General features: G+C 38.0%; 1 protein-coding gene across 29 annotated transcripts in view; it reads right to left on the bottom strand.

The window, feature by feature from the left end:
• The window catches only part of rims2a (regulating synaptic membrane exocytosis 2a), a 99044-nt gene that overhangs the window by 70133 nt on the left and 4346 nt on the right, over nucleotides 1-24565 (bottom strand). For 19 of the 29 annotated variants that reach the window (XM_077721421.1, XM_077721422.1, XM_077721424.1 and 16 more), the window contains exons 3-5: nucleotides 13198-13230; nucleotides 12394-12486; nucleotides 9778-9988 (exon numbers count right to left, since the gene is read on the bottom strand). In XM_077721421.1, the coding sequence (XP_077577547.1) occupies nucleotides 9778-9988; nucleotides 12394-12486; nucleotides 13198-13230 (337 nt within the window). Of the gene's footprint in view, nucleotides 1-4712; nucleotides 5226-9777; nucleotides 9989-12393; nucleotides 12487-13197; nucleotides 13231-24565 lie in introns of those variants that run through there. The other 10 variants (XM_077721441.1, XM_077721429.1, XM_077721431.1 and 7 more) reach the window with 2 other exon arrangements.

The raw sequence follows: 24565 nt of genomic DNA, 5'->3' as shown, positions 1-24565 counted from the left end.
TCCTCCACACATACATGCACACTGGTGTTCATATGCAACCACAAGCACACATACACATGCCTAAAAAAAGTGCCCGTCCTAAAAGTCTCAGTGCTGAGTCAGTGCATTATAGTTATTAGTGCGAGCCAGACTTGAATGCTGCTTCTCTTCCTATCAAGGATGTCCATGTTTTGAAGCTGACTTTGCACCAGCAACCAGATAGCATCTTTATGTTATATGCAGTGGTCCTCCCAGAGGATTTCTTTACTGTCCTAGTACAGTTTGCTGTCAACATTTCAGAACACTGTATAGGGTGTGTGTTATTACATTTACAAGTTAAGATTTCATTTTTTTTGTATATGATAAGTTGATTATTTCACCACATCTAAAGTCAATAATATCAAATAAAAACTCTGCCTTATTGTTTAGAGCTACTGTTAAGTACATTCATTATTGATTGAACATTTCAGCCCCAGATTACCATACTTTATTCTTGGCCTCAAAGGATGTATGTACTTGAACGTGGGTATTTTGTTGGATTGTTCTTGGTTAAACAAGTTTGAGAAACAGTGATATGCAGTTAGTTAAACACTTCAATAAATGGTGACACTCAATTATGTGCAGGTAAAGAAACTATACAGCAGTCTAACCACAAGCTGAGGCAAACAGTATGGATGTGGGTCCTTGTTTAATGCAGGAAACTAAAATGAACTATTCGTTCTACAGTGGTACTTCAACATACGACAAACAACCCTTGAGAGGTTCCATCTCAAAGTCAGGGTGGAGGCGAGGCAAATAGAGCCAACCCCGGAAAAGAAATGTATCAAAATTTAAAGCGAAAACAGAATTAAGTTTAGTGTAAAGTTAGATTAAGGTTATTTTTGAGTGTGTCTGCATTGTAATCCGAGTTCATTTAAATTTGTTTATGTTATGTTACGAGCGCGTTGCCGAGCTAACCCCACCCCCACACACCTCCCTCTTTGTCTACGCTACAAGACATCTGTCTAATTTTAGTACTATTAAACACATTTTAGTACTATTAAACCCCTAGTTATTTGTTATTCTAATAGATGGCGAAATAGAACAAATAAAAAATATTCCAATCCAATATCCTGTTTTTGGTGTTTTTTCAGAGTGAATTTTTTCCCTTCATTTCTATGGGAAATGTTCATTTGAGTTATGAGTAAATCGACATACAAGATACGAATTAAGCTTGTATCTCGAGGTACCACTGTATTTTCAATTCAGACATTTGCACATTTGCAGACATCATAATTGTCATATTGACACACGAGGCATTTATGACAGGCTGTCAATGTTACAGATGGGTTAAAACTGTACTGACACACAATGGAAGCTGAGAGGCTACAAATTGAGCTCTATGTGTCCCACAGGAGGGTAGTCAGAGAGGCCATGACCGTATCTTTAACCGAGGTCATGAAGAGAGCTCTTCACTCAAACGGTAGTCATTGGCCAACACCATGAGCTGCCAGGACAGCTTTTTTTGTTAATGAACCAAAGTAATAAGAGGAACATCAATTCAAATGCAAAGCAGTGTCTAAAAACAATCTTTTAGCGGCCTGTGGGGTTGCTGTGATTGAAGAGCTACAACTGCTTTTCAACATTTTCAGAGGACGAGAATAAGACGAAGCGCTTCTGGTGGTAATACGATAAAAGTTTAGTTTGATCGCTGAAATGTTTTCCACATGTCAGACAGCAGGCAACAAGGAATATTTATGAACCATATATTGAGTATAGAGGACTGATGGTAGATCCAGTCTTCTTGTTTGGAGTCCTGGGGTTAGGTATATGTTTTCCCCTGATCATTCGTGGGTCCTCGAGAGCCCCTATCCAGTCTGTTTTCCATATCTCCCTCTTCCACCAGAACTGAATCAAATGATCAACTCATCAGCAAGCTGTCCAGAAGCTTGATACCAATCCAGATTATTTGATTCAGGTGTGTTGATGCGTGACCGGACGTTTGGTCGCTGGTCTTTTGGTTCGCCGGTCTTTTGGTCGCCATTAGGGTTAGGGTTATGGTTAGGGTTAGGTTTAGAGTTGGGGTTTAATATCTTAATACATTTGACAACCCTAACCCTAACCATAACGGCGACCAAAACACCGGCGACCAAAAGACCAGTGACCAAACGTCCGAGCACCGTGTTGATGGATGAAATGATCAACTCAGCAGCAAGCTGTCCAAAAGCTTGATACTGATCCCGATTATTTGATTCAGGTGTGTTGGTGGAGAGAGAGATGGAAAACAGACCGGATAGGGGCTCTCAAGGACCGTACTTGGCCACCCCTGGTCTAAATTATCCGTAAGTATGAGCATGTGCGTAAATGGTTGTTTATCTCATTGTGCTGGAGAACAGCTTCAATAAAGAATATAAAAGATAAAGGACAAGATGAAAAAGTCTCAAACGTGTCCAAATGCATCCACATCATTAACCCCAAACGTTTAGATTTTTTTGAACCGTTGAAAATATGGATGGGGAATAATGTTTTCGTCCCAGATTGGTCGAACAATATTTTTGTCAAGACACCTTTACACACAAAACAAAACATCACTGCCCTGAGACCAATGAATCTATGACTATCTGCCTATCAATGACTGTATACATACATAAAGTACATACGTATAGGCGTTCGCATACACATATGCGTACATGCACGTAAAAATCCAGCCCCCAGCCCCTAACACACACATGCACATATACTCTCTCTCTCACTCTCTCTAATTCTCTCTCTCTCTCTCCCCTCTCTTTCACTCTCTCACTCTCTCTCTCTGTCTCTCTCTCTCCCTTCATCTTGACTCTCCATGGCTGAGTGCAGGAAGGGGGTTGGGGGTTGCAGCCCTCAGGCAGGGACATTTCTCCTTGTGTTTGCACATTTCATAGTCAGTGAACCTGCTGCTAAAAATAGAAAGCTAAAAACCAGACTACCACACAACCACCGCTATATACAGTATACTGTAAGCCTATGAATGAGTTAGAGAATATTTACACCCATTTGCATCTTATGCCATATTATCAATAAAACAGACATTATTGTTAAGATTATGTTAGGTTATAGTGTGTGTAATTATAAATAAACATTATCAATGCAAAGATCAGCAAAGAGCAGAGAGCAACTCCTTGTGGTCAATAGACTGCACTACAGCATCGTTTAAGAGGCTGAGAGTGAATCAGCATTATTGTTACAGGTACTGTGCTCAATTTGAGATCCAGTTTCAGTATAAAATCAAATCATTTTCATCTCATCAAATTTTATGAACCACTTTATCCTCACTAGGATCTGGGGGTGCTGGAGCCTATCCCAGCCGACTTCGGGCCAGAAACAAGGGACATCCTGATTTTGTCGCCAGCCAATCGCAGGAGACGAACAACCATTCACGCTGACACCCATACGAAAGGGCAATTTAGAGTGTCCAATTAGCCTACCATGCATGTCTTTGGATTTTGGGAGGAAACCAGAGTACCCGGAGAAAACCCACACAGGCCCGGGGAGAATATGCAAACTGCACACAGGAGGACCGACCTGGATCTGAACCCGGTTCCCCCACTGTGAGCCCGACGTGCTAACCATTCATCCACCGGGCTGCTGGTACACACACTTGCACGCTGTCTATATTTCACATACAATGACACACCATCAGTAGTTTGCATAATATATACTGTAATTTAGGAATAAGGCAATGGTGTACTGTTTAATCAAATAAAAAATAAAGAGGCATTTCTTTAGTTATAGGTATCAAGACCCCATGAGAGACAAATTTTACGAGAATGAGCTTAGTAAAAAATACTTAAGAAACAAAGTATAGAGTGGAGATTCTATATGCAATGCAATATTGATGGGGCATCAAATGAGCTGTCATCGGTATCATATTGCTGCTGTATCTCTCCTTCACCTGCACTGAGGTGAGCTGAACGACTCATCAAAAGACTCATTGTGCAGGGAGTGATGCCCTTCTCGGAACAACCCGGCTGGACTGCGCCCAAATTGAGTTGCAATCATCAATAAGCATAGTAGGTAATACACTCCAGAGGAAATTATTGCCACAGCTGGGAGAACTATAGTCTCTTTATGCTTCTCGCTCAGTCAATGAATAATGAATTTAAAGAAGTAACATTCTATACAGACTCCCACAGCAAATTTGTAACAGAGCATACCTACGCATCTGAAAACAAACACAATACAACTAATATTCATATTAATTTGTGCATGGTGTAAGCCTCTTTTTGAACACTGCAATGGAAATTAAGCTTCTTGGACACTTTCAAGACCACACAGTCTACATTACAATTGAGCCTGATGCACTGCATGTTTAGATGATGAAAAAAAGGCAAGCTGCAACATTCACATGTTCCAAAGCTGGCTGCACGTGGCGAATTACGTTTTAATGAGCTTCTAATTTTAGTGTGTGCACCAGCAATAATAATAGGCTACATGAATATTTATGCCCCTATTTGAAACTCAAGAGACACCGGAATGAGGTGGGGAATACATTTGCACCGTTATTGTACATGTGACTAGTTTATGTGGTACCCACAAACCTGATCGGCATCTGTTTTCTTAATTTGTTATGAACAGGTTAAGATATTTCAAGGCTTATGAAAAAATACATTACCACTCAAAGTAGCTCTTTCCAATGGGTGCATGCAACTATGCACGTAAACAGTAAATTTATTTCAGAGCATAAAATATTCAAATAGTCACACTCGCCAGCTTACCCATCGTGCTGCTTAGAGGAACACAATTCGATCACTCTGAAAGACAGCCTGTCTGCAGCTCTCCTGACAAACAAAACAGCTACTCCGACCTTCAGAACCACGGACAGTACCACGTCCAGACACCAGCTGCTGAGAGCAATGTGAAGGTTACATCGGAGACTCGACCGACTACATCCGCTCCGTCAACACCAACGCAGTCACTGCCCTACTTTCACTCATCTGTGTGAAGTCAGGATCAAAATACTGAGGAGGTTTCAATGAAAAACACAGATTTCCAATTCCAGCCGATCGATAAGAATCAGTGTAGAGAAGCATGTGAGTCGAGCAACAACCCGGCAAATGATGTTACGCATCCCACCACCGCTGCATTAGATAATCCATGACTCGGTCAGCCTGCCATTTACATCACAGAGATTCATTTATATATGCGGCAACCCCCTCGATCCAGCTATAAGACAGAGCGACGCGTTAGCACCAAAAGCTGACTGAAAATGTCTCTGTTCCCATTAAGCACACTTTGTCATTCCTTGTGTGCTGTGACCACGCATAGCAGTGAATTTTGTCCTTACTTAACAGCGAGAGGATGAAGTCACAGAGACAAAAAGATGATGTGACGTTACAGGAACTGTCCCATGTACATGCCCATGCGGTAATAATAATAACGTACAATTCCATTCAATCAAATTGAAAAAAAACCCATTTCTGCTCTTGTCTCATGTGTGTATGATTTTTACAACTATTTTCTTTTTGCTTTTTAACCCTTAATCAACATCATGACAAGAAATTGTATCAAGCTGACCGAGGTGAAAATATCAATTAGCTGTGATAATGAAGACGAACTGTAGTGTCGTGGGAATGCCTGCTATTCTCTTTCTAACACACTATTGACAGTGCTTGATGTCCAATCCATTTCAACGGGAAACATTTCTCAATAAAGCAGAAACCTCTTAAACATTTCTGTGAGCATACCATGACAATATAGCAGGAAACATTCATTTATTTTTCGTACTGTTTATCCTCACAAGGGTCACGAGGATGATGGAGCCTATCCCAGCCAACTATAAGCACCAAGCAAGGGACATCCCATCAATTTAATCCATAGACCAAGAGTGAAGCCTTGATCACAGAACTGTAAGGCAGAAGTGATAACCACTCATCTATCGTGCCGACAATCTGGATGTCAATAGTCTCAAATCTGCATATGTGGCACAATCCTGTGTGTTTAATTTCTAAACCGCAAAATGAGCGGTTCCCAATGGTCCTCACACAGTAATAGACCACCAAACTAATAACCATGAAATGAACAACATTGATTGTTCCCCAAATTGGAATATGTATTGGATAACTTTATTCATCCGGAATTTGGGAAATTTGGTTGTCCCAGTAGCACGAGGGTGAGGATGCAGAAATGGGAAAGGCATTTTAGACATAAATAGATAGGTATTAGGAAAGTTAATATATAAAAACATGATTACATATATATATACACTCAGCCAGACAGCTGATATGAGGAAGGATCTGCAGAAATGCTACTTTCCGCTATGAGGGCACAGCAGTCTATTGCTGAAAGAGCTTCGGAGGGACTCCACAGAATCATGCAGGAGGTGGGAGGTGCTGACCATGATGGACATCATCCTGGTCAGGATCCTCCCACTTCCTCCACAAAGTCCAAAGGACAGCCCAGAACAGAGCTGGCCCTCCTGACCAGCTTATTCAGCCTGTTCCTGTTCCTCTCTGTGCTCCCGCATCCCCAACAGACCTTATGATATGATTTTAAATGATAAAACACTCTGCATGGTCATGATACTTCAATTGAAATTTGATATTATATTATTTTTTTATTTATTTTTGTGCGGCTCTAAAATTTCATACCCCATTAAACAAAAGTTCTATTGTACAAGGTGGTGGACTTTTAAAATCAATTAAAAAGGGCCTGAATAGCATGTGTAGTGATTTCAATTTTTGCTTTAATCACAAATGACTTCCTCCTTGGAGACTGCATGCTCCTCAGGCTCTTTTGAAAGCACATTAGAGGAAGCATGAGAGGACCGTTGGTGAACCCCACCAGGACATGCAGACATTTTGAATAGTGAATACTGCCTTCATTAAAAAAAAATGTATTTCATGATTGATTCACGTCTATATAGTTAGTTACAATGTTCTAAGTAAAAAGATCTGAGTGGAGCCTCATGATTCCAGACCACCTATATAAAATTCATTCAAATATTTGCTGCCAACTCCAAACATAGAAATGGCAATGTAAATATTCTATGCAGTTTCAGAGAATACGATCTCTTTGAGCATGGTTGTCACCATCTGTGAATAAGTGAAAGAGTAGACGTCTAGGGAAAAGGGCAGATTTCACCACTGCTTCGTGTTTTACTGACATATAATACTGTACAAGATAAATGGCCTGTCCAAAATATGGTAGGGTAGAGCAATCACAGCATACACTCGTCACACATAAGTAGCACCAAAGCGAGAGGAGAAACTTCCAACATGCACTTAAGAGGTGCAAATGAAAAATAGTTTCACTTAATGAATCAGTTGTTGTGCTACTGGCTGAACATGTTTACATTACATGCCATTTTCCACACACAAAAAAAGCATGTACCCCTTAACACAAGTTTCTGCCAATGAGTGGAATTGTCTTCCATTATTTAATTTAGCCGTGAATCGTATATGCCATTAAAATGTTACGCAACTGTGGATAGCGTTTGGACAGTGTGAGACCCGGGTTTAAATCCAGGTCGGTCCACATGTGTGGAGTTTGCATGTTCTCCCCGGGCCTGCTTGGGTTTACGCCGGGTTCTCCGGCTTCCCCCCACATTCCAAAGACATGCACGGTAGGCTGATTGGGCAACCTAAATTATCCGTTGGTATGCGTGTGAGCATGAATGGTTGTTTGTCTCCTTATTCCCTGCGATTGGCTGGGCACCAATTCAGGGTGTCCCCGCCTCGGGCCCGAAGTCAGCGGGGATAGGCTCCAGCCCCCCCGCGACCCTAGTGAGGACAAAGTGGTTCATAAAATTAGATGAGATGAGTATTGTATTGTATTATTGTGCCTAGTGCAGCACTTAGGTGCTTTGTTGCACTCAGCGGGTAAGAACGCAAGACAGGGTTTTGTCAATGAAATACACCATACATGGAGGTGAAATACCTATCTGCCTGCAGTGCAATCATGAACCTACCAAAGTACGTTGAATCAGCCATGTTTGTTTTACATTTGGGTCATAATAGTTATATGATTTTCACTTTTCAATGTAAATGGACTTCATGATTCAAAAATAATTGTGTTGCGTGATGGATATAAAGAACTACGTTCTTGAGTGTGTATGCAAGGCACCTTCCAAATGTGCTTGAATGATGGCAAAATGTCAGGTCTTGTAGCTGTTTGTGTACTTACACAGCAACCCATTTATGAGACTCTATTTTGTACATTGCATTAATATTTAACACTAGCAGCCACAATGTATATTAATGGTTGACCTTGAGTGTAAAAAGGCCATGGCACAAGTGAATGATCAGTGTCATTGGCTATATTCACTGAGAGGCACTTTCCTACGACCATGGGCCAGCTCTATATAGTATCCAGTTACCCACTTATTCAATTTATTTTTTTACCTTTTCTAATCGGTAGAAAAATCAACTGATGTACATCTGTTCATACATGTATAACAAAATGTAATGGAACTAGACATGTACTGTAAATGGTACTTCTACTTTAGTCTTTGTCCTATACCAGTCACACATGGAGTCAGGTCAACAAATATCACATGGTATTATATCTTCTCAAATACATTTTTTTTTACTTCCAGCTTCGAGGAATGACACCTCTTCATGAGCTCAAAATTCAAACAATGGGTCAAAGGGAAATGGGATAACTAGTATTCATCGACATTTTTTTGTGTATAGTTTATTCTCATTACGTTATTGTATCTGTCGCTCATCCCAGCTGACCCGGGAAGAGACCGGACTAAAGGACACTTCAATTCTCACATCTATTGTTGAAATTCATACAACCAGATGAGAGGTTCATTTGATGTTTGACCTCCGTTTTATTGCAACCGTAGCTTTTAGTCTCCATAATAATTGTTGAGATACATTCCAATAAAATAACATGAACCATATATTGTTTGGGCTCTCACATTTATCTTAGCATTAGACGATAAACTCACAGACACTATTGTTCAGTATTAATGTCGTTAGTTTGTAGTATTGCTTTCTGGCTGCTGTATGTGCATGAATACATCACAGCAATGGAACAACAACGCTTCAGACACAATCCCAGCAAATACAGAAAATGATGTTGCTAACCACTTTGTCCTCCTGTTGCAATCCCATGAATGCAGGAATGCAGCAGATAGATAGAAAAAGGAAAAGGGAATGGGGAGTAAGAAAGATTGTTAGATGCCACTACTACTGTACAGTGTGGCAAGGTGAAACATGTAAGCTTGTGTTCCAAATATAAACCCTTCACATATAAAATAATTGGGTTAAGTGTTTGCTGTTTTAATGTTCCTTTTTTTGGGGGGGTCAGAATTTTAAAGGGTCGGTGGTTAAGTGCTTAGAAAAAGAGTAGGGGTTGAAATTAAATAAGCATATTAACTCTTGTTCCTGTAACTAAGTAGTAGTTGTTGTTTTAATGTAGGCTCTTATCATTATTATTCTAAATCAGTATTTTTACATTTATCAAACAAATGGTACTCAATTTCAATTTCAAATGCTACCCAGGTACAGGATTAAAAAAGAAAAATAGTTCCCTCCAGTGGTGAAGTAAGGTGCAACAACTGTAGCTAAAAACCAATTAGAATTATGGAAATAAATGTAGAAATCTAACACATTAAGCTAACTTCAAACATAATCAAAACAAAAGTATTGCAGACAGTCTCTTGTAAAGGATGAAAACATGATTCAGCGTGAGAGACACCATTGGCTCAATTCCCAGATTATGATTTCACTGTGTAGCGCAGAGAGGAATTTGCCTGAGGGCAGGACATCTGTATGTATGTATGTATGTGTGTCCATATAAATGGAAAGTTCCAAGCATGCAAAGCAGCATTACCTTATTTGACCGCAGAGAGACTCGTCCTCCGCACCGAGCACAGAATTTCGTTTGGCAATATGAACAGAGGTGGCCACAGCCGTCAGCAAACTTGGTTTTGTGGCATATCCCGCAGGTTGGGGCTTCGCTCTTCTGTTCCTGAGCCGGCTTTGTCTCATCTCCCATCTTCTTTACCTGGTCCTTGTATGATTCAAACTGCTGGTGCAACTTCCTGTTGGCAGATAGTAGGATACATAGTTAAAAAGTGTAATGAGGGCTGAAACACTATGGTTCATCTAAAAGAGTTGTGTTGGAGTCTTTCAGTTTTTTTTTCTTCCTTTTTCTGGAGATATGTGTATAAAATAAAATAAAATCCATTGGGAAATTATTCAACAACTAAATTCACATAAATATTATACTGTTGGCAATTAAACCAATATGAAGCTGAATTATTGGGATTTTTGTTAGATGTACAGCTTAAATCCTTCATCACAGTTATAAAGTTTCAAAACATTTTTCTAAAAAAGCATCTAACAGGTTTAACACAATATGTAAATGATAGCAAAGCTACTGTTTCTGCCACCCACAAAAGATGTGGCTTTTTTTCAGGGGTGCCCCTTCAAAAACGCTTAAAGAAACGTGTAACAAGTGCACAAAAGCACCACCAAGCAAAAACATCATAGTAGTCCGTATGGAGGATCTTCTGCAGTTTTTTTGAACATAAGAAACATCCTTATTGGGAGTTGTGAACATTGTTTTTTTGGGCGGTGAAGATGCGCCTGTAAACCGCCATGACGTCATCAATGCGATTCCTGAACTCTCACCATGTTATTGACCATTTTTTTGATGCAATTACTAATTCTTATTGAATATTTTGTTTCCACCTCTTGTAAGATGATGTAATTTATAATTTTAACTTAATATCTTTACATTTTTTTTAATATATTTTTTTCCTGAAAAAAATCTGCGAAGCTCTGAGTCCGCGATAGCTGAAGCGCAAAGTAGCGAGGGAACTTATATCACATCTACCTTTTTGCATTACCACCTTTGTACTTTAGATGGCCTCATACTGATACTCAGCGCGTGATCTTTTCCAGTAAATGATGAACTCTTGACATGTCCTGAGAGGCTTCTAAGAACATATGGCTCTTCACATGCATTTTGTATGACACATGTCAATTGAGCGTCTCCTTAGAAACTAAACACTGGGCTGACTTCATAATATGGCGATTAGAATTGGTTTCGCCCCACATATCCACTGCAACATTCATTAGAGCTTGTGAATTATTGAGTAGTGCTATCCTTTTACCACATACAGGTCTGTGTTTGAGTGGACGTGTTTCCTTTACCCTCAGCCAATGCTTTGGAGCCTAAGTATAGCGACAATCCACACTACCTGACTAGTAACCGGTGTGCGCATGTGTGTGCACTCTTTTGTTTGTGTGCATGTGACATCCAAACATGTGGGTTTGCCAGCAGCGTGCCCCTCGTTGCACTGTGGGATTAGAAGTGCCACAGCCTTTGTGTGATAACCCAGCAGAGATTAGTGTGTCGCCTTGTTCAACAGATCTCACTAAATCTCATTTGCCGACAGAAGGTCTGATAACAAGGTGACGAAAATGGTAATGCAAGTTAAATGGCCGCTGTCAAACAGGATCAGAGAATTAAATAACAAACACCTTTGTTATCCTATAACTGCATCTGCTATTTCATTCATATGTTGATAATCTTGTTTTGATCCGGAAAGGTGTGCCCAGCCTTGTATCAACACACCACAATGCCCGTGACTACAACTATTCTACACAAAGCACACACAAGGCAATTCACCTACAAATTGTACCCCTATCACACATTCCACTAGAAATAACATGCAATGATTGATCATCATGAAATTGGCAAGCATGATTCACATTCAGTATTATTGTAGGTGAAGAACTGCAACTGCATTTCATCTAGACACACTTATGTGTGCATGAATGGTAGTATGCACTGTTGATTTCTTGAACTTTTCAAAGTTGCAAGATTTCCATGGGAATTAAAGATAATTTATAGGAATACAGCCGGAATCTGAAGTATAGTGGTTTGGCTCTAAACAGGGCATACAGGTAAGTATTTGGGACAATTCTTTGACTCATGGATGTACCAATTTAAAAGTTTTTCAATCCATAGTACTTATTTTACTTCATTTTGAATACTTTGATTGTGATATATTTCCTCCGTGTTACCTACAATCAATATATTATCCCAAGCAAAGTTTCCAATTTGGAGTAGTTCCATAGTACCCTGTTTTAACAATGAAGAAAATGTACTATAACTGCGACTTTCTAGAGACTTTTTGACCCTTTGCAGTCCTACCTGCAATTTGTTAGCAACCATTGTTTAACCACTATTTGGCAACTTTCCAACTGAGGCCAACTGGGACAGTCTGAATCTCCTTTTGACCTTGAACAGGACAATTTTAATTAAAAAAAATGATGTATTGTTATATATATTGTTATGTTGAATTACAAATCATTTTAAATGTCACTAGCACTTTAAAAAATGTGCAAATATACATGTGCGTCTACACGCACTGTACTGCTAAGAAGTGGGTGTGCCTGCTAGAGAATATCAAACTGTATCTCATCTATTACTTACACGTCTGGCTCGGGCTCCTTGTCATTTTGTGACTTTTGCTGTGGCTGAAGAACATTATTTACCAGCTCAGTGATCCCACTAAAGGGAAACCACCTGTTCAAATAAGCAAATAAGCGTGACAGGTACAGCGCAGCAAGTCATCACGTGAGAAAACAATATACTTTGGGATGTACTTTGAGAAGCGGATGTGTGATTTCAAGGAAGTGGACAATACTGAGGGACACTCACTACAACTAAAGCAGAGCAAGGAAGCCAAAGACATGGCAGTGACACAACTATTGTGTCTTAAAATTAGAAATGGAGGAACAGGAATCCAGAAACAAAAGGAAAGCTGAATCAAGAAAGCTCTACAGCCAGTGAAATGAGAGCAGCGTTAAATGCTCATCTGAGGAAAGGAGACACTATTAGGGATAAGGTCTGTCCAGCAAAACTTGGTTAAAGTGAATCCACCACAGAACAAGAATCTGGAAAGAACTAGTGATCAGATTTTCAGGCTACACAAGCCAGTCAAAGTGCAGACAACATGTAAGGTGCGAAACACAGCCACAAACGAAGGGAAGTCTGTAGGCCTATGATTAGATTTTAAGAAAGTGGACAAAGAAAAGGTATTGTCAATAATATCATGGAAGTCTTCTGTTTATCACATTTGGTCACATTCTCTTATTATTGCAGCAGCGTTCCATGAATTTACTGACATTGTTTACCTCTCAGACAAAGAGGGCAGAGCCACATGAAGCACATAACACCAAATGACAGGAAGAAGTTTCAAAGCCTACAGCACTCTGGGTAATGCAGTTTACTTACTGTGCCGACTGAGGCTTTGGTCCTTCTTTGATCCTAAAACATAAATCAAATAGTGTATAAAAAACACAAATGGATGTGAAAACACAAGCATGAGTTTAAAAAAAATCTCAAACATGTTTTAAAAGACTGCTACAACTGACATGTTTGTAAATGTTGAAGTTGAACCCAGGGTGCAAGGGTGTGGGGGGCAGCAAAAATTGCTGTTGCAAAAATTGGGCTTTTAATGACGAAAATGGTGAATGCAAAAGTGACAAAATAAACCAGGAACACAAATACCGACAAAAGGGACAACAAAGAGGACTTACTGGACGGGACACACAATGTAATGGTAGCAATATTCCCACACCAGACGTTACCAAACCTACACACAAGGACTAATCAAATAAACTCAAAACAGTTGGCTACAAGAGGAGGGGGAAATATGCACAAACGTACACACCCACCACAATCCCAAGCAAAACGTGAAAGTAACATATTGTGAATGGTAGCCAATTTGTAATAATACATATTTAATATTATAAATGGAGATCAGAAGAAGGTGATCTGGTGATATAATGCCAGTTACAGGGGGAGAGTTGTTTTGACAAAAACGACAAGCATTAAATCAGATAGTCTTATTTGATTAATTTATTAAAACATCAAAGAAAGGTGGCCTATTTTAACCAAGATACCACTGAGTCAAGGAAAACAAATAAGATCCAGCAAGAAAAGAACCCTTCAAACATACAAATGGTCTGCAAACCGGTCCTCGATGGCAACTGTGGGTGCAGGTTTTTATTCCAACTGATCCAACACAAAAAGTTTAAGCAATGAGGTTTCTGCTGAAAAAAGAAGCACCTGACTGCAATCCACTAATTGCACCGATTATGATACCGATTAGTGGAAAGGTTTCCTCTTATAAGTTGGAACGAAAACCTGCACCCACTGCGGCCCTTTCAGGAATAGTTTGGAAACCCTGGTAACAATATTTTTAAAGTGGTATCAAAAATGTGGGTGAATAAAACACAAGTACCACTGTATGACCATAAGTATTTCAGTTGAATATGTGAATTACAAGTAGGCATCCAGCTGACATAATAAAAATAGTATTGTAAAAGTGAATGCATATAAGAGAAGATAAAGTCCTATTTACACATAATTTCTGCTGCTCAGTTCCTGAATGAGCCAATCCATATCTACCCGTGCAGTGTGTTCTCCCAGTGACCTACAATATTCTACTTTATGGATCCCATCATACTTGTGGTTGCATTACAAGCCCCATATTAATCTGATAGAGCCTTCTCCCAGCCAGCATGTGAACTGATCAAAAAGTGTGAAAATGTCTTCTAAAGCATTCCTCGGTTCTGTAGACTCACATCTCAAATGAGTGTGAATCTACAATGTGAATAAAAAATAAACTCCTTTGAGAAGATGTATCCAAACTTTTGGTCATTCATACTTAGCCTCTATATAATGCTCTCTGTATAGTGCTCTCTAGCAGCAAATGACGACTCCCACATTTTGAGTCATATAGTCAACACACATCTATAACTAAAGTAAATATGGTTTCAGGAGATTAAAGATAAGGTTGTTTCACCTCTGTTCAAGAGATTAAGAATAATATCAACAATGTTTAAAAAACAAAAAGTGGGTTCACTTTGAATTGTACATTTTGTTGGCAAACAAAATTGACCAGTGGAAAAGGCTAAAAAGAGCTTTCTTACATGCGTTGCTCTTTAGTGGTAAATATATCTCTGCCTCTCACCTATAAGGCAGCTGCTTCACAGAAACATTGATGTGGCAGCTTGAAGAGCTGTGAATCATCTGTTTTTCACACTGCTGAGACAAGGTTGGCAACATGTCACATGTACCTCAGCAAATGCAAAAACTTCTGATTGGCAGTGCAAGTAAAATCAAGCTAGACCCAGAATTGTTTTCCCACTGTTAAATAAGGGGATGCATGTGCATCATTCATCCTTTCATTCATCTTCCATACCACACATCCTCGAAAGGGATACAGGGGTGGCTGGAGACTAACCCAGCTGACTTCAGGCAAAAGGAAGACTATACCCTGGACTAGTCGCCAATCAGCTATAGGGCACACAGAGAGTCTAACAGCCATCTGCATTCAAAATCATACCACAACCATTGGGAATCGAGCTCAAGCCTGCCCGCACGGTAGTCAGGAGTGTGAACCTCTACACCACAAGGTGGCTTGCATGTGCATCATTGGCACAAATATACATACTACGCATCAATGGCATAAATGTACATTGGCGTCAATGGCATAAACGTACATTGGCGTCAATGGCATAAACGTACATGGGCGTCACTGGCATCCATGTGCATGGCCATCAGTGCCATCCACATGCATGTACGTCAGGGGAATCCATGCACATTGGCTTCATTGGTATTGACGTGTTTGGCCAGCATTTCCATTGCCTAACTCAGGAGTCGGCAACCCCAGGACCTAGATATAAACATTCTTAAAAATGTCAACATTCACACTTATATTTTTGTACAGGTGCGAAAAGATGAAGTATGGTAGTAATAATGGGGGTGATCCTACTTCACGTTTTTTTTATTATCGCAGCCATGTCTGGTATCATTCTGTATTCTTTGGTTGCTGCCATCTATACACATGCTTCAATTAGTAGTCTGAAAAATACAGTGTGTGCGCAAAAGGTGAGGGCAATGTGATGGTCTGTGTCGATAAATGTACGATACAAGCTATATCCATTTACCACTCAAACATCATTATATATATATATATATATATATATATATATATATATATATATATATATATATATATATATATATATATATATATATATATATATATATATATATATATATATATATATATATATATATATATATATATATATATATATATATATATATATATATATATATATATATATATATATATATATATATATATATATATTAATAAGATCTGAAATATTTGTCAGAGTAGTTTGCCACAAATGTAATGTTAACATTTAGTCAATTTTTACCTAGGAGATAAAAAATATGATCCGTGTTATTTAATCGGAAATCCAACCACTTACTTAAAAGGTAGGGAAAACACATTTCATTGCCCATAATTGCAAAAATGCCAAAACTCCAACAGGAAGATAATGTATGACATTTTCCTGTCTGCCACGTATAGGAAATCTACATATGTACTACATGTAAATAAATAATACATTTCTGCTGAATGAATTTACAGGTAGAATGCATAAATAAGTGCTACTTTTCATCTTTACGCTAACAGTGTTATTGAGTTGGCACAGGGAGCTGGAAAAGTGTGATAGGCTGTTAAATTGAGGGGGCTGGCAAGCGGTATCGTGGCTTGATGGTTGGCCTTAACAGAGATCGAATTTAATCCATAGGGCACACTCATCTGAACAGGTAATTTAACAGTGTATAAATCAGACCTCCTGACCAAGGACAAACATTCATAATGTTGAACAGGAACTGTCAAGTGCAGGTTTTATGCACCACATGGAAGTGGTTAATCTGTTGCCTTAAATAACCAAAAACCATCTGTTTCCTTAGATTATTAGCCAGGAATTTCAAAAAAGCCCCATGTCTTTTTCCCTATTTGAATCTCAACTGGCTAATCCAATCACAAACCACTTAACATATTGAACACACACAACTTCATTTCCAAATCAAGATTAAAAAAAACACTGACTAAGGAACTGATAATAAATTAACTCAATCAAAACTAACTTATTACAACAATTCCTTGATACCTCATGTACTTATAATGGATGGATGAATTAACAGAAGTAAAAATCTGATATAGACACAAAGGTATGATTCCAATCCATTATTTGCTTGTATAGCAGATTGTTTAAAACTTTGGTTTGTTGTTCTTGCTTTGGAAAGGTGACTAGTCCAACCTGAAGAAACATGATGAATACGGAAACAGAATCAAATTAATTTGCAAGTGCCAGTTCTGCCCAATCTTGCTATCTCCCTTTATTTTCAGAGCAGGAAAAAAGACAATGCTTAGTGATGTTGCCTGATGAGACAAACTTATAACTGGGGTTTATAAACTTGGGTTTGTATCCCTTCCATCACGAAATAAGCATCCAAAATGGATACATATAATGATTTTATTACATTATAAATGCATGTTGATAGCTACACTATACCCTTGAATCATATCAGCACATGTAACCTGGATGCATGAGGATGTTGTATCTGCTTGGGTGCAGCAGGTAGACTATTCCCATTTAGGACTATAATAAGAGCACAGTAATGTCTAACAATAGAATTGTAATTGATACCCTGATGTTGTTGTCTCAGCCTCCTTTACCGATTATTGTGCCTTTAGATTGCCATTGCACATTAAGAGTGAATTAATATACAATTTAGGAGCCCTAAGCCCCTATCATAAATTCAGATACAGGGGAATGACCACACTGCATACCACCAAAAAGTGGCTGTGGCGGTGAATGCGGGTGGCGTGCGAGGTAGCCTTAGTGGGCAAGCCGTGACAGGAGCAAACGTCACAGTCTGTGCCTCTCAGATGTCACTCAAGCGGGCATAACAAGTGACTAGAATGGCAGTCGTCATACCTCACTACCTATGAAGTAGGGGACAAAACCACCAATTGCAACAGAAGATAGGATTATAATTTGCCAGAATGTTATTAAAACAAAAAAAAAACATAGGAAAAGAAAAGTCTTCGTACGTGCCTCACTCTACAGTAATCCCTCGTAATGTCTCTCTGGTTGGAACTCCCTCTTGTAATGTCTCTGAGAGCACTGGGCGGAGCTTTGCATTATTTCACTGTTTTTCTTTTCCCGTTAGTCATTGCGAATGGCGAGGCGATCGCTAATACGAGAGTTATATATACTACATCTCGTTGGTAAGTGGTACGCGTTATACTATTGTGAGGACATTTGTGTGCATTATTTTTGGAATATTTTGAAGGGAATAAAAAAGCAAACATCTAAGTTGTCATGAAAGTCATGGTGGAGGCGGGGGAAATAGAGCCGGGAGAATAAAGGTATCAAAATTTAGAACAAAATTGGAATTAAGTGTAGAGTAAGGATTTTGAGTGTGTCTGCAGCGTAATCCAGGTTCATTTAAATTTATTTATGTTATGAGTGCATTGCCGTGCTCAAATTACCCCCCATCCCCCTCCAATTTCAGAGGGTTGGAAAAAATGTATGTGTTTTTAGTTCATTTCTATGGGAAACATTCGTTTGAGTTAAGAAAATCGACATACGAGCTCAGTCTGGGAACAAATTAAGCTCGTATCTCGAGGTACCATTGTATATATGTGTTTTTTTAAGTTCATAAAAATGTGAAAATCCATGCTGAAATTTGCAAGCAGAAGCCACTCCTTTGTCCTCCGCTTGCGACTGGGACTCAGCACTGAAGTAAAAAATAACAATGAATAAATAAAATTATTTAAATAGGAGGAACCCTACTTAGCGGTTTTTCCTTTATCGTGGCCATGGCTGCTCTACATTAACCGCGATAATCGAGGGATTACTACTTAGTATACAGGCAGACAAGCATCAGGGCAATCTATATCAAATCTCACTTGAAAATAGTAATGCATGTGCCTTAGGGTGTTACACACTGGAGCAGAAGCATCCAGTGACTTTACCAACTTGAAATCATGTGATTGCTCTTCGGCAAAAATATGAGTTAAGGACTTGCACTCTAAAAGGGAAACTAAACAAAACATGATAGCTTTGAACATCTGTCAAAGACAGAAAAGCCTGTTGAACTTTAGTGCAGAAAAGTCACAAATCAGAGAATTTCCTTGCGTTAGCTGCCATACGGCACAGACAGAAAGACATGCCAATAATCCTAATGGTTCAAGCACAATTAATGGTAATTTACCTGCTTGGTAAATTGTTTTAACAATGCGTGGTTTGTGGCATGCTGGGTAATTCTTCATAGATTTGGTGTGTCTTTCAAAGGATTTCTGTGTTTTGCACCACTAACAACTACCAGACTGACCTCATTTTACTTCTTAACAACCAAGCGTTCCAATGTGTAGTGGGATGAATAATATTAAGGGATTAGTTTGAGACCCTCAATCTGATTTTGGTCAAAGGGCAAGATCCTGAAATCACTGCATCAGCTTTGTCCATAATGATGGGGATGGAAAAGGGCCTCCACATGTTTTTTGTTTGTTTTGTTAATAAAGCTCATGCTCATAAAATGGCATATTTTAAACATACAGACATTCAGATAATAGATCTTTAGATCAATTGCTTTAATACACTACAGTCATCCCGGGCAGAAGAAGGAATAGTCCACACTCCACACCCTTCAACGTGCAGTAGGGTACACTATGTCCTCATGTACGTTCTATGCCAGTTCTTTGTGAGAAGTTTTCAAAGCCTTGCCATACATTAGGCTCCCGGCTACATGTGTGATGTCATGAGCATCACTTTCTTTATCTTCCCTTATTTATGGCAATCAGTGGCACCCATAATCTATCTACCACACCAAGTACTTGACATGTACTACAACAAGGTAATTCTGCTATAAAAAACAACCCTCTTTCTTGATGAATAGATAAGAAGTAGAATACAAACAATGTGTGAACAGAAAAATCATGCAAGGAGAAAAAGTTATTAAAAGTTCAAGATAAACACTGAAGGCCTCGTAGCCAAATAATATCTTTAAAAATCACGGTTGAAAATGTTAATATTTATTTCTCTGACAGACCATGTGGCTGGCAGACTGGTACCGGTCCATGGACCGGTGGTTGGGGACCGCAGATTTAGTGTTCAATCAGACCATGATGCATCATTTTGGGAAGTGGGAGGAAACCAGAGTACCCAGAGAAAACCCACACAGGCCAGAAAACACATTGGGTGACCAAACCCTCAATCTAAAAACTGTGAGGAGGGGGTGGCCGATGTGGGTGCAGGTTTTTATAGCAACCGATCCAGCAAAGTCACTTTAACCAATGAGATTCCTGCAGAAAACAAGAAGCACCTGACTGCAATCCACTGATTGCACTTGCTGGACAGCAGGTTGGTGAAAAGGTGGCCTCTTTAGGAGTTGGAATGAAAACCTGCACCCAATGTGGCCCTTTGTGGAATAGTTTACCCACCCCTCTGCTAATCACTCTACCACTAGGTCGCTTATATATAACAATGAAATATAATTAAAGCGTTAACATATATTTGTTCATTGGAAGAGGAGAGAGTGCAGTGTCCTGTGTTTGAGTCATCTGTTTACACCTGCTGAATGAGAACACAGAGATGCGTCAAAACAAACACATGATGGAGCCTTGTGTAAACTGCCACTAATAAACAAACTGCTCTTTTACATACAATCAGCTGGACACTAATTGTGTGTCTATTCATTTTCTATGCAATACCATGGAAAAACATATTGTTGAGAACTAAAATAAAAATGGTATTTTAATTCCTTAAACTTAATTAAAGTAAGCATGTTGGCAAACACAAATTAAAACAATTTCATACATAAATAAAAATGGCTTCAATTTACCATTATATTTTCAGTATAATGTGAATATTTTGATGAAATATAATGTGAAGTTTTGATCCAAGCACAATTTACAAAATATATTATAGTATTGGATACATTTTATATATAGCTGGAAAAAGTGGACTATCAATGCTCATTTAAATATATGTATTTTTTTAATACACATTTATGTGGACATTTTTTTGTCATTCGCACTGAAACCTCTAACAAATATCACAACACTCGTACAACCACTTCAAATTTTAGACGTATAAGTATTTTTCTTTGGACAGTTACCATAGCTTAGACCTTGTGGCTTCAAGTCTGGATACAGAAATCTATCTCTACTCAAAATCTATAAGGAAAGATCTTCTCATGCTCAGTTCACCCTTTTAAAATATGACAACCATCTTTTCTCTCTTATGCAGTTTCATACATCAATTAGCCAAATAGACTGTAAACAATCTTCACAGGGCACTATTCATTCTGGGGTCCGTTTGAGCAGTTCAGTGGTGCAGGATGAATTGCATTGTGATGGTATAACCTGATAGTAAGCCAAGTAATACTGAATATTGATACATTCAGCTCCTAAGTAGATATAACCCGCATATAATAAGGCAGATCAATATACTGGAAATTATTATAAATGGTGGGGGGAAACTGGTGGACAGCACATCGGGCTCACAGTTCTGGAGCTGTGCGTTTGATCCCTGGTCGGTCCTCACTATTTTGGGTTTCCATGTTCTCCCTGGGCTTACATGGATTTTTATATCAGCAATTCAACTCTAATAGATATTGAAATGATCACACGTGCCAATTATTATACTGTGGGTCAGATTCAGCACACAGGACTGAATTAAACATACTTTTTGGTAAGAGTCAAACTGCTCAAAACCAGGTTTCTTCATTGATCATTTGGTCAACATACCAACTAGACAATTTGATGAGTCCAAAACTAAGCAGAAAATAAGTGAATGTTTTTGAGAGCACAGATTAGTTAACAGCTTTTCCTAGTATTAGCTTCTCATAAGCGTCTAACAAACAAATGTAAAACATGATTTGTCTCTATCATTCTTTCATTCATACATTAATTTTATATACTGCTAATCCTGTCATTTGACATAGAAATAGAGTGCAGAATATCAACATTCTCATTAAGTACCATAAGCTTGAGATGGCCTGGCACCATGATCCAGCTTTAAAAACTGTCACTTTAGCTTACTTCTATTTTAGACTCAAAAAAAGTTAAAAAAGAAAAAAAAAAGCCCAATATTATTTTTTTTAATTCTGTTATTCTGTTAAAGTCTCATTGAGAAGTCTGGTTAAAACAAAAACCCACAAATAAATTTATTTTTCCTAAGGACAATAAATCATAAAAACAATCCTCAAAGGGATTACCATGGATAATACATAATAATATATAACTTGGTGTGTCTTTGCATGTGTACGTGTATGTGTGTATATATATATATATATATATATATACACATAAGTATGTGTATATATACACACACACACACACACATATATATATATATATATATATATATATATATATATATATATATATATATATATATATATATATATATATATATATATATATATATATATATATATATATATATATATATATATATATATATATATATATATATATATATATATATATATATATATATATATATATATATATATATATATATATATATATATATATATATATATATATATATATATATATATATATATATATATATATATATATATATATATATATATATATATATATATATATATATATATATATATATATATATATATATATATATATATATATATATATATATATATATATATATATATATATATATATATATATATATATATATATATATATATATATATATATATATATATATATATATATATATATATATATATATATATATATATATATATATATATATATATATATATACTTATACCTAGAGGCCATTTAGAGTGCTCAACCAGCCTAACCTGCATGTATTTGGAATGTGAGAGGAAACCATAGTACCCAAAGAAAACCCACACACAGGGATAACATGCAAATTCCACACAGGTGGACTGACCTTGATTCGAACCTAGGACCCCAAATGCTTGATTTTTTTCCCCGTAATTTTTATTTGTATTGAAGTAGACTCGTAATATTTGGCAGCTCTGCACCTATATTCACAATTTCACATCTGCAACAGCACTGAATGGGAACTGAACACACAGAGGGTTGACAGGACAATGCTGTATCTATAATACCACATTACCCATGTATCCTGTATTGCAGATCTCTTGTTAGCTCTATTTTCTAAATATTTTCTACAGCCATAATTCATCACCAAGGGCATTTCAAACTAAAGCAGGAAAATCCCTTCAAACTTTGCTAGAGGGGTAAGGGCCCATAAGAAAATGAATTCTATGCTGACGAGTGCAGATGTTATTTAGAACAAAGCCTGCAAGAGAATGAAGTGTGATGTGCCAAGCATGCTATAGGAGATGGCTGATGCTTGTCAGTGGGACAGAGGCTGTCATATCAGCAACAAGACCTGATAGCATCTCAGACGTCAATGTCTCTCCTCTTGTTTTCTCTTCTCATTTCCTCTACTCACTCCCACAGTAACTTTTCACTTGCCTTTGCTCCTTCCATAGTTTTCTTCACACCGTTTGCTGCCACAAGAGCATTACATGGCGTTAATATGAATATCTAAACATCATTAAATTATTTCTGCAAATCTAGTACAACTCTATCTTGGAGTCTACAAAATGTATTAGAAAACTACAAAATTGGAAAGTATTGGAATCAGTTAAAGTTTTGGCAGACATTATCTGAAGTAAAATGGATAAATAAATAATAAGGGTATTCGAACCCAGGGCAATTTAGAGGGTACAATCCACCTACCATGCATGCTTTCTGAATGTGGGAGGAAACAAGAGGACCCAGCGGACAACCATGAAGGTTCAGGGAGAACATGCAAACTCCACACAGGGGAACATGACCTGGATTTGAACCCAGGATCCCAGAGTTGTGAGACCGAGGCCCTGCTGAGGTTTTTTTTAGAAATTTTATTTCTCCTATGATTGGCTTACCACCAATGCAAGGTGTCTCCTGCCTGCTGCCCTTAGTCTGCTGGGATACTCTCCAGCATCCCCCTTGTGAATGAATATCCTAGCTTTGTACTGAATCAAGAGTATGATGCCTGACGATCAATAGTGTTCAAAATAACCTTAACCCTTGGTCCCAAGATGTATGAAATGATAATAAGATTTAAGAAATTCCAATGTTCCAAAGTTGAGACAAAATCATTCATTCATTCATTCATCTTCCGTACCATCCATCTTTACAAGAGCAGCTAAAAATCTAATAACCCTAACGGTAACCCTGACCCTATTTAGCTGCTTTTATCTGGAATGAGCCTAATTTGATACAATAAACATCAGGGGGTTAAATATGATCGATTAACCTCTGCAATGTTTGATCTGAATTCCAAAATATTTATACACCTTCGTGCTTCGTGTGCAATGCAATTACAACGCATACAACACTCAAGATACAATCCTCCTACAAGAAAGCATCATAATTAATTCCTAACAGAAGATCCATTAGAAACTGATTTGAATTCCCCTGTTGCTTGAACAGCAAGAAACCAAATGTACTGAATCATTTGTCAAAAGTATGAAAGGTGTTCTGGTTAAATTCATATGACACCTTAAGAGAAATAGAGTAAGTGTAATAACAGGGACCTGGCACAACTATTTTTCCCTTTATTCTTAGTCAATAATCAGAAACTGGAAGTAGGTGCACAACAGAGTAGGAAAAAATAAGTGGAGAGTCCGGGGCATTCTCCGGGACACCACATCATAGGCA

The sequence above is a fragment of the Stigmatopora nigra genome, chromosome 7 (genome assembly GCF_051989575.1).
Source record: "Stigmatopora nigra isolate UIUO_SnigA chromosome 7, RoL_Snig_1.1, whole genome shotgun sequence".
Classification (NCBI taxonomy): Eukaryota; Metazoa; Chordata; class Actinopteri; order Syngnathiformes; family Syngnathidae; genus Stigmatopora; species Stigmatopora nigra.
Note: the sequence above shows the minus strand (reverse complement) of the source record. Positions and strands in the feature narration are given on the sequence as shown.